Here is an 11,842-nt window from a genome sequence, read left to right as displayed (position 1 = left end):
TCAGCTAAACAGCTCATTCCGCCAGTCTGGTTGCCATGGACATGTAAATCACAGAGCTGGGAACAAAAACACAAAACAAAAATTGCCATTAACCCTTTCACTGCCAGGACAATTTTGGAAGGTTGGCAAACACAAAACCTGAGCTCTAAAAAATAAATTCTATAACATATTTATACATTTCCTAAGGACAGCACTAAACATATCTTTGTGCAAATTTGTTATTTTGTTCTTTTAAATACATAAAAAAGTTAATATGGTCAAAAGTCTGTCCTAATCGCTGCTTGAGATGCAGAACCTCTCAACAGAAAAGTCCAAAATGTGCAGATATCATTCACCTTAAAATATATTGTGATATTTCTTTCCGATGGCTCTTACACAAGTAAAGTACACGTGTATCACATTGAAAGTAGTAGGTAAAAAAAACCCTCCCATAGATTTCAATAGGTAGCGCGCGTAAGCCGGCACCCATTGAATTCAATAGGATTCTGTTTTACTCCGCTCACTCTGAATGTGTTTACGTGTCAGAATGAGCGTAGTGTTAACTCCGTGTGAAAGAAGCCTTAGGGTCAATGCACACAGAGTTTTTTGGTGAGGATTTTGATGTTGAATCCGCCTCCCAGTAGAACTCTGATTTTGATGCGGATTCAGCATCCAAATCCTCGCCAAAGAACTCTGTGCATTGACTATTAGAAGTCAATTGCCCTTCACTTCCTTCAGGTATGGGTGGTACGGAGGTACCATCTCCAAAAGACTGAAGACCTCATGGTGATAGATCATGACATTTTAACAATTTCACAACACCTGGATGTGTTGCATTATGTTTAGGGACAGTGAGGCACTGGATGAATAAATGAACACTCACACTAGCTTCACTTGTTTATGTTATTCGGATCTAGATTGATGATATGAATTAGGTCATAAGAGCCATTTTCTTAGCCCTATTCTTTCTATGCCCCCTATTTTTCTTTATCTATCTCCCTTTCTTAAACGGACTGTCCATTTTTGGTGATTTGTTGTGTGTACCTGCATGCCTTTGTAAGCCATTCAATGTTTATCTAATTAAAACTTTAAATAATGATCATTTGGAAGCAAGAATAGTGCTGCATGCTGCAGTTTAAGTTGTTTTTTTTTTTACGTAAAATATGAATGAAATACTAATGGAGAGTCCAACACTATAGTAGTATAGCTTAATGCCAGCCTTAAAAGGGGTTGTCCAAGTATAGGAAAAATTAAAAATATTTCTAAGTCATCAGATCAGTCAGGGTCCAGACACAAGTACCCCATAGCAATCAAGGCACTGGAAGCCAAAATAATTAGACGGTTGGAAGAAGCTCTGCTCCTATTCAAGTGAGCAGAGCTGAACTTTTAGGCACCATTGCAGCAGTGTACACACCAGAAGTTGTATATAGTGTACACTCTAGTGGTGGTGGCTGGAACTGCAGCTCTATTCCAATTCATATGGCTGTGTACCTAGGATATGGCATCTGTTGGCCAAAATAGCAGATAGACCATCTCTCTTTTTTTTTTTTTTTTTTTTTAAATCTCTTGGACAATCCCTTTAAATATGAAAAGGCATGATGTGCCAAGCTACCTTTCTCCTCTATGGTCAGTACATGAATCATATGTGTACATGCAAAGGGTAGATATAACTATCATCACTGTACTTCAATGTAACTGGAAAGTGGAGCTTCACTGCACTTCTCCTACAGTTAATGCAAATAACACAACCATAGACTCATTTGTTACAAATTACAAAGACAGTACCATGCTTTATTACATCTTCAGTGAGAACTGTCCATTAATATGCAAGTTTTGCCATGTTAAAATAATTTACTTCCTTTGCTTTCTCAGACAGTAAAGACAGTTTCTTTTCAATATTAAATTTTTTATTTTGCTGCACAAGGTATACTAAAGAGACATTGCAAAAATAATGTGAATTGAAGAAAACCCCTTTAAGATTAGAGCTACATAGTAGAATTATTGAGTGGGGCTTTTTTTTTTTCCAATTAAAACACAACTTATCTGCACTTAATGTAGAAAGCTGTGTCCTCATCCTCGAATAATAATGTCACACTGAGCTGGTCTGTCTTATGGCACAGAAAACAATGTAATGAGAATGCAGCTTTTACAGGTCCTGCTGCTTAGCACTAGCCTTCTGTACTTTTAATATGTTATTTATTTCATATATTCGCATAGTATCTTCCACGATTTCTAAACTCTCTATGTGCCATATTTGCTGTAGCTTCGTTATGAGGAATTCGACCAAATGGTGCTTGGTCATTGAAACATGAATCAAATACTTCATCCACAGCCTTCTCTGCTGTCTCTTGACTAAATTTCCTTGCAGCCATAATGGAGCGAACTGCTCGATCTCGCACACAAGTCTATTAAAGAAATAAATACAGACAAAGCTTATTTTACTCAGCTGCACATGAAATATTAAAACAATTACACATGCACCAACAGTGTACAATGGTAGCAAAGAGAGGAAAAAAAAAAATGCAAATAAAGTTTTCTACGAAATAATTTTTCACTTCAGTTGGTATTAATATTTTGGAGATATAATGAAGTTCTGGCAGAGTTAGAGGTTGCTGGTACAAAGCACAGCAATGGGGACCAAATGTCCTTGGTAGGGGATGATATTGCTGTAGTTATGATGGACAAAATAGCAATCCATGCAGTGCTATTTGTCACCAACAAAACTGTAGACATTTTTGTGGAATCCAATGGACTCCATTAAAGGGCAATGGAGCTTGTCAGACGCTGCTGGTACCAATAACAGAACTGGCACTGTCGAGGCTCTGGTTACAAGCAGCAACACTCCAAATGGAAGGGTGACTGTTAGCTATGCCAATTAAGGGGGCGTTCACACTTGCACCCAGTGTCTGGTCTGTGCATTACGCCTGGTTTCAGTCTTAAGCCCTGGCGAAACTGAACAGGGGACGGAAACCCAGCGGTCAGCTTTAAAACCCATTCATTTGAATGGGATTGTAAAGGTGACCGCCTGTAGCCTGTCCGCAGGGAAACTTTTTTTTTTTTTTTTTTTTTTTAAAAAAAGCCGGACATGCAGGACTTTGCGTCTAGCTACAAACACTGGTTTCCCCACGGACAGGCCACAGGCAGTCACCTTTAAAAAACCCCATTCAAGTTAATGGGTTTTAAAGCTGACCGCCGGGTTTCCGTCCCCTGTGCAGTTTCACTGGGGCTGAAGAAAGGAACCCAACGGAATGCACATACTGGACATATGTGTGAACGAAGCGTAAGATGTCCCTTCAATTCTATGTAAATCACTAGCCATGCCACTAGTAAAGCACCCCAATACCATAACACTACTCCTTCATGTCGTGAACTACGCTTAATGCATTTATCTTTTGCGCATCTAGGAAAGACAACAGTTTGTGTTTCCTCCAGGTACTCCGGTTTCCTCCCACACTCCAAAAGACATACTGATAGGGAATTTAGACTGTGAGCCCTATATGGGACAGTGACTGACAATATCTCTAAAGCGCTGAAGAATATGAAGGTGCTATATAAGTAAGCAAAATAAATAAATGCCACAGAAGTGCAAGAAGTAACGGAAACATTAAACACTGAAATATTATCATTAGAAAACGTACTGTGTATTCATAAATATGCGTCAAGTACAATTTTGCCAGTTATGCATTGTGCATAGTTGAAGCAGTTTCCAAATATTAGAAGTAACGTCTTTACAGTCGCAGGTCACGTTAAATTATTTTCCATTATTTGATTCAACTTTGGGAAACTTCTTTACGATGGGTATGTTCAAGCTATTGACTAGTATTGTACAGATTGAAATTCTGTTCTCAATGCTTTCCTTATACCAGTAGTATAAGTAGGGTCAGTGTTCGTAACTGGGGTAAGCGCAAGTAGGCGGGGTCATGACTAAGAGTTAAATTTTTGTCTATTTATGCGTTTAGTTCGCCATTTTTAGTGGCAAGAAAATTATTATTATTAATAATACTAATAGATTAACCCTTTAATAGTAAAAGGAAACTCTGGCAAAATATACTTTGAATATATATACTGTGCGTCTGTGTACTGTAGACCACAAAGTAAAACTGTTCATATAAGACGCGTTTCCATGGCAGACATTTTCTTTATGTACCTGATGATGCTGCTTAATACCAAATTTAAACCTTGACATTTCGTTGCTGAGGGAGCAGTCTCCACTGAGGCTGGCAGCTCTGATCTGAAGATTAATTCAAAAATACATATTTTTAAGGATTGGAAATATTATTTTAAAAACCATTAAGACATTAAATAGTCCAAGAATTTTGAAGGGTGCCAGTTTAGAGATACATAATGAAAAAAAGGCAAAACACAGATATTCATAACCATATAAAATTGCAAAACCACAAGCCACCTCATCTGCTGCGGAACTTCTTAACCACTCCCCCACATCGGCTATACTATTATGGCATATGTCAGGGCTTTAAAGGTGGCGGCCACAATATCTACCAGGTCTCTAATACAGGTACAGGATAATACACAGTAGTATAATACAGACGATACACGATCTATAAACATATAGAACTATTTTTGACACAAGGCAACCATCACAGTGGGAAAACAATAAAATAATAATCAAGAGCCAAACTGCTGTTTTGTCACCACTTACTCTCATAAAAATTTGAATAAAAAGCAAACAAAACATCAGACAGCCCCAATATGATATAACTAAAAAGTATATACTAAAATACTTTAAATTTTAAAATAAATATATACCTCAGTGCAAGCTAAATGCCGAACGTTGTTTAAAAAGTCAACTTGTGCGCGGCAGTGGTCATAAGCATGAATCAACTCATGTGTAAGCATCCTGTTCATAGTTGCTTGATTATTTACAGTATTCTGACAAACTACAATCTACAAAGACATTTTAAGAAAAAAAATTAGATTGCAAGGTAAAACAAAATATATACTCCACCCCAAAAATTCTTATAGATAATTAAAAAAACAAGCCTAATGCTAAATATTCAAAACATATTTAATAATACAAAATAAATAACACATAATAAAAATAATCCTACAATACAACACAAAACTGAAATCACCAACCACTTGATCTGCAGTGGTCTGTTTGAATACAAACCAATCCATCTCCTTAAAGGGGTTTTCCAGGGGAATAAAAAAAAAAAAAAAAAAAATTATATATATATATATATATATATATATATATATATATATATATATATATATATATATATATATATATATTAGTATCTTCTGCATTTGTTTACTTGGTGTAGCTTCCTGCTGTCTTAGCTCTTTACATGCATTATGGTAGTTGTAGGCTGACTCACACTACTTCTCTCTCACTCCCTCCCCTTCTCATACACCTCCTCCCTGTCTCCGTAGCCATCCTGCCCAGTACTAGCCCTTCCCAACTAACTCAGCCCACCCCATCATACCTACCTGTCTGCCTTCCAGACTTCCTTCTGTGGGACGGCTCCTCCTCTTCTTTGACTCTGCCAGCGTATGCGCAATAGTTCTGGCGCTGTAGCTGGCAATCCACCTCAACTGCACTAGCGTGGGAGATTGAGAGTCACAGAGGAGAAGCTGCTGTCTCACAGAAGGTAGTATGAAAGGAAGATAGGCAAGTATGAGGAGGGAGTATTAGTAACTTTCCTTTTCCGGAAACGGAACGTCACCGGCTAATCAGAAAATGTGCTGGGGATGGGGGTGTCAGGGATATGGCTAAATATACATTTTTGCTAAATTAAGTAATTTATTTAGATTAGTGTAGGAATTCCATTTGATCCCAGACAACCCCTTTAAAAAGGGACCATCTGTTTAGAATGATGTTTTTGCTATCAGGGCTCCTCTCAATGATACACCGATATCCTGCTGCTGGGACCCTGGCAATTAACTGTAATCTACAGAGCAACCTGGCAACAGGTTTTTCAACTGTCCTGCAGCTCCACAACAGGGGAAATTAAGCTTTATACAGTGTTCATACAAATCTATGGGCGGTCCTTATTATTTTACCTCACAAACTCACACAACCTCTGTAAAACACACATTCAGTGGCAAAAAAAATACCATGTATCAGGTACAGCATGCAGTGTAACATGATTGCTACCATTTTCCTAATGTCACTCCTATCGGTCAATCAAACAAAATAATTTGTGGTCTATTCTCATAACAGACCACAATTAATTTACATGGAACAGAACAAGCCAAGAAGGTGTTATCCACAGAATTGGAAGAATGGCATCCAATCCTGGACAAAACTGGAGGGGGAGGGAGTGTGTACTCCAACTAAGTCGTGGTATGAAAAGTAGTATCACAAAACGGTAGCAATGTACATATAGGTTAGGTGTTTGTTAGTTTGGTGAAGAGACACTTTGTTGTAGAGTTATACTTTTAAGGCTGGGTTCACGCCAGCATTTGAACTCTATTCGAGGTTTCCGTCCTTGTTGCGCTTGTAAAACGCAGAGAGAAGAGACCTGCAAGCAGGAGTTTTCTTTCCGCATTTTTCAGGCAGAAACCAGGCAGGTAACTGCTTTTTAAATGGGTTATCTTTCTGGTTTTTTTGGGTCCCCAAGCAGACCTGAAAAACAGAAAGCCAAATGCTAGTATGAACCTAGCGCAAGTCAAACAAAAAACCTGACACAATTCACAAGTCCTACTCACAGAGGCACAGAAATCTTGGTTATATTCTATTTGCAATAGGAGTTGCTATGGAATTGTCCATTTTACTACAACATTTACTTGGAAGGAACCCATTGGCCCATCAGTGAATATTTCCCTCTAACAAAACAGTAGAGCTCTGATCACATTATGTATACAGTAAACTGATGATGTTAAAGAGTCCATGCACATTATTTTCTATGGCCTCATACACATACCCATGTATTATCAAGGGTCAGTGAGCCTGGGGGAAATCTCAGGACAGGTACTACGACAGTGCTGTTTTACCACAGAACTGGGACAAGAAGCCTAAAAGAGGAGGTATACGTTCAATGCAAACATATATTTACTGCGTGCGGTTGTATGAAATAATGCAGTCTACTATACTGTTCCAACCTCTTTTGCTAGCGGTATACTGACATATATAGTATGAACCAGTCACTTTTCCTCCATGATAACAGCTTTTTTTCCATGAAGGAATAAAAATGCTCCTTATTGTTTTATAAGGATTTCAATGGACCTGTGACCAGCTGTGTGGCCCCTAAACCAGCAGCACATCCTTATACATGTGACCCAGTCCCAAACACTGTGTTTGTCAGAAACGTAAAGGTTTTATGCTGCATGCGCAGTGATGTGAGGTTTACGCTCCTTGGCTTTAGAATGCTCACAGTTCATATATCGGAACTGCTGGAGAAGGGTCGTGACTCAACAGTAAGATGCCAAACAAAGCTACAAACCAGATAGGAATCACGAGGTTTGGGGGACCTAAACACCAACAGCGTAAAAACCTGCTACTGATTTATTGGTATAAAACTGGTGATAGAAGATATGATACAAAGCTGTGCTTGAATTACCTCAGAGGTAGAAGAATCAAACCCTCCTCCCACTTGTCCATCACATTCTTCACATGCAAAGTGTCTGTCTCTGTATGCTGTGCTGAAAGATAAAAAATACAAATTCTGCATTCATTTCATACCATACCTTGTTAAACAGAACAACAAACATGAGTAACCATTGTTCCAAGAAATGGAATAACTTTACTTTGTTACTGAGGACCAAGAATTAAAATTATACTAGATCTAGATATAGAGAGAGATAGAGAGAGGCATTGCTGATATCCCAGAGCAACATACCATTCTACTGAGCACTACTAATGTATAAAATTTACCTAATAAATTGAGAAACTTACCAACCAGCCTGACTCATGGCATCTAAAAGTAACTTAACATGTGGACCTAATGGAACACAAAATACATACATAGATTTACTTTGGATTTAGATACGTGAACTATAATCTGTTAAACAACTTTACATTTCATGGAAATTAATATGATAAACTGCATCATACAACATATGCATATTTCTAATAAATATTTTAATGCTATTATTGTGATCATTAAATACTGGGAATATAAAGGGGTAATCCAATCCTTAGGATAGCAAATCAATATTAGATCTCTGAGGGTCCAACAGCCAAGAACCCCACAGATAGGCTACTCTGGGACAGCACAGCTCTCCGTAAGGTTTACAAGCCAGGACCCATGCTGCTCACTTCTTGTACAATTTGTAGTGGAGGGTTTTGGTACTGTAGCACTAGCCAAGAGATTTAAATGTGATAACGCTTGCAGTACCTAAACCCACTGCTACACTTTGTATAGCAAGTGAGCAGCAAGGCTTCTGGCATGTAATCATTACCAGGAGCCATGCTGTCCAGACAGATCTAATAGTGATAGGCCACTAATATTAGAAACTAGATAACCATCTACGACAGGTCCACTTCCACAGGTCACTGACCTCCCAGAGAGCAAATGATATTTAATACAAGTTATAGTAGAGTGCAGGTTGTTATTTATGACTCACATTTAAAGTTCTGCAGTGCTCTTTTAAAAAACCCCAAAACCAACAGGTAGATTCCTATCCACTGCTGACTACAAGCATTGGGTCTGCAGCATCTGAGGTGTGATGTTCTGCAGCAGCTGGGGAACAGCTTTATATAAACGACTGAAGTCGCAAAACTTTTTAGAACAGCGAGCCTAACATTTTTGGAAGCTGGATAATCTATTTAAAAACATAACTGATTCCATCCATTTATTTGTCTGACACAGAAGTGTGGTATATACGCTTTTAAGGCTAGTTTCATGTATACACCGAGGTTCTGTTCTTCTAGTCCATCGGACACTAATGAAAGGTCCCATTGATCCCAAATGAATAGCTATTCCATTGTTCTTGAATAACCGTTTTTGCCACCCATTAAGGAGAATGGCCCCTAATTCAGTTGGGTGTTTGTGGTCTGTGTGGTACACAGGACTGCATATGGACATGGTAGTACATGATACAATTCGCACCACTACCAATTGCAGCGTGCACGATTCTAGTCAAATATTGTGAATGATTGCTTCCAAATGGTCTCCATCGTCACAGATAAAAGGACTGTGCACGTGTATGAAAAACTGTCTGCATGTTGACAATTAAAGCTGGTGGAGACCCGACAAACCCATTTATAGTCTATGGGATCCACGGTGTCCTTGGTAGAAAAAAAAAAAAAAAAATTATATATATAAAATCGCTTTTTAAGCATATAGACTCCCTGTCTTCTGGGTCCCCAAGCAAACCCGAACTGCAGAGAGCCAAATGCTAGTGTGAATCTAGCGTTAGATACTACAGATTTTTTAAAAAAAAATTGAGAATGTATTTCATAACAATCAATTGTGGACAAGAACCTCCCCTTAGCCTTCAAAGAGGTTCTGTAGCAGATGAGGCATGTAGTATAATAACACTACGACCTATTATAAAGCACATTGATCACTCTGGAGTTCTGTGAGCAGTATACATGTATTCAGCCTGGGGTCTGATTCTTTTACATGGTCAGGGCACTTCATGGTGACTTGTAATAGTCTTATAATTTACAGTACTAAGGACATTATGCCGCCTATGGCATAATACATAAGACATTTTAATAGATTTTCCCCAAGGATTTCCATGGATAGTAATGAAGACTAAACAGATTACCCCTGGTTTATATATATATATATATATATATCTGAACAAATAACTGTATAATCCCTCCAAATACAGGACATCTATGTACTAAGAGTAACACCCTGAAAGCAGTCAGGTCCTCGCCTATCCCACCTACTTGTTTCCATTGCAATCTTCATCCTCGCCTTGCACCTTAATTTTAGTCCGTACACCTTGGATAAAAACGGTTCTTTCTTAGGATTCTTGGGGTCCCTCTGCGGGAACAGATGATATCCGTGCTCATCCTTCCCTGGCTTATCTTCCTCCATGAGAACTAATTTCTGTCACTGACCCTGGGCTATAGAGAACCATATATATGCAGTTGTCACAGCATGCAGCGCTGACCTTCAGGCGCAGGTATATGACGTCACACGTTCGGAACTAGTGGCGGCCATGCTTGAAATGGTCAGAGCCAGAAGAACCGTGCAATCATTCAGCTGAAATAACTAAGTAGTGAGTTGAATGGTGACTCGTTGTATAACGTGCACGGGCTGCAAAGCCTGGAGGAATCCTGCTAGGACTTTACCATGGACACCAGTAATACTATAGCATGAGGACACCTACCAAGTCCTGGCTTGACTATAGTCGGTCACAGGTTGTGAGGACCGGAGCTGTCATTGCCCTCTCATGTGAATACATATGTAAATGTATTATCTGTCACATCAGGAATGATGCACCTACTATCAGTATATGTTCAACAATCGCCATCCTTAACATTGCCAGTGAGTGTGTCTTATAAGCAATGGGGCACATTTATTATGTTTTTTTTGTGGTTTTTTTTTTTGCATACTTAGCGCCATCATATTCTGCAGCACTTTACAGACGTTGTCAACCACTGTCCCAAATAGGTCTCACAATCTACATTCCCTATCAGTATGTTATGCCATACTTCTTTCCCAAAAAGAGGGCGCGAAAAATGGTGGAATAACTAGCATAGATATCACTTCAGGCACATGACCCAGCAATGAGGCACATCCTTCACCAGTGCAGGGGATACGAAGACTGGTGTTGAATACGCCAGTGTTCAGAAATCTTCCACAATTATTTTTATATGAACAATGATCAAATAAACAAATAAACCCTATGAAGTAAACCACATTAGCTCCCGAGAATGCAGCTGAGACAAGAGCCAGCGTATGCTGGTTAGAAGTTAGAAACACTCCAACATGGCAGAATGTGGTATTTATAGGCCGACCTCCCAACTTTCAAAGGACAGAAAGAGGGACAAAATGTGTTGCACGCTATGCATGCCATGGCAATTTTAGCTCCACCCACTTCTACATTGACTCTCACCCATTTTTCTTTGTGTCCCCACACAGTATAATGCTCCTATAGTCACCCTAACATTATATGACCCCACATTATAATGTTCCCCTCCAATTGCAAAAGGCCCTCTCCTCATGTCTCAGTTTAAACTCGGGCAAATAGAGGGGGACACTAAACTTGGGGCAACTAGAGAAGACAAGTCCCCCGACAGACAGGTCCTGCTTCACCATTGTATTCAACTCCTCTGCGTCCTCTCGGAAGTTGAATCCAGGACATACCGCCCCACCAGATGGGACAGGACCTGGAATCTGGGACAATTGGGAGGTTTGTGTATAGGTTATAAGGATCACATGGCATGCCAAGCCTCTAATGCCCAACCCTGAGCTAGATGGCGATGGACACTTGGTGTGATGTGATGGTTTATACTTTCAAACACTTTTTCAGATTTTTATGACTGTATTTGGAATAAAAAGTACTTTGGATTTTCTTGGCTGTACAGTCTACAACAGGTACACACTGCATTTTCTGCCATTCCCTGGGATGCACCTGTACTTTCTAATTAGAACAATGAAAGTACTTGTGCAGCCCCCAATTAGTGGTAAAAGTATGTGTATATGAGCACCATATGGCAGCATCCCTATGGTGGTAACACACTATGTATCTGGATGCAGCTCTCTTCAAAGACCATTGATACTTTTAAGTCGATGTAAAGCTGCGTTCACATGGTGTATTTTTTTTGCCCCCCCCCCCCCAAAAAAAAAAAACAAACAAAAAAAAAAACCCTAACACTGCCTGTGTCTTTTGTGCAAAAACATACCGTTATAGAGAATAATGTTTCATAGTGGCCCCTCCACATAGTATAATGTCCCTTATCACCACAGCACACAGTATTATGCTCCATAGCAGC

The 11,842-nt window shown here is 39.2% G+C and overlaps 1 protein-coding gene across 3 annotated transcripts; it reads right to left on the bottom strand.

Moving 5' to 3' along the window:
* Positions 1–1,897: 1,897 nt before the first annotated feature.
* Positions 1,898–9,986, bottom strand: LOC142203540 (mitochondrial inner membrane protease ATP23 homolog). Of its 3 annotated transcripts, none has more exons than XM_075274380.1 (6): positions 9,788–9,986; positions 7,841–7,886; positions 7,506–7,587; positions 4,747–4,884; positions 4,127–4,210; positions 1,898–2,384 (listed from the first exon to the last, which is right to left on the bottom strand). In XM_075274380.1, the coding sequence occupies exons 1-6, from the start codon at positions 9,936–9,938 to the stop codon at positions 2,181–2,183; spliced, it is 705 nt and encodes a 234-aa protein (XP_075130481.1). In that variant the 5' UTR covers positions 9,939–9,986; the 3' UTR covers positions 1,898–2,180. The 3 variants fall into 3 exon arrangements, with proteins under 3 accessions (XP_075130481.1, XP_075130483.1, XP_075130482.1); XM_075274382.1 differs by having other exon boundaries at positions 9,784–9,908; XM_075274381.1 differs by lacking the exon at positions 4,747–4,884.
* Positions 9,987–11,842: the final 1,856 nt, after the last annotated feature.

This window comes from Leptodactylus fuscus, chromosome 5, assembly GCF_031893055.1.
Source record: "Leptodactylus fuscus isolate aLepFus1 chromosome 5, aLepFus1.hap2, whole genome shotgun sequence".
In the NCBI taxonomy this organism is placed as follows: domain Eukaryota; kingdom Metazoa; phylum Chordata; class Amphibia; order Anura; family Leptodactylidae; genus Leptodactylus; species Leptodactylus fuscus.
Note: the sequence above shows the minus strand (reverse complement) of the source record. Positions and strands in the feature narration are given on the sequence as shown.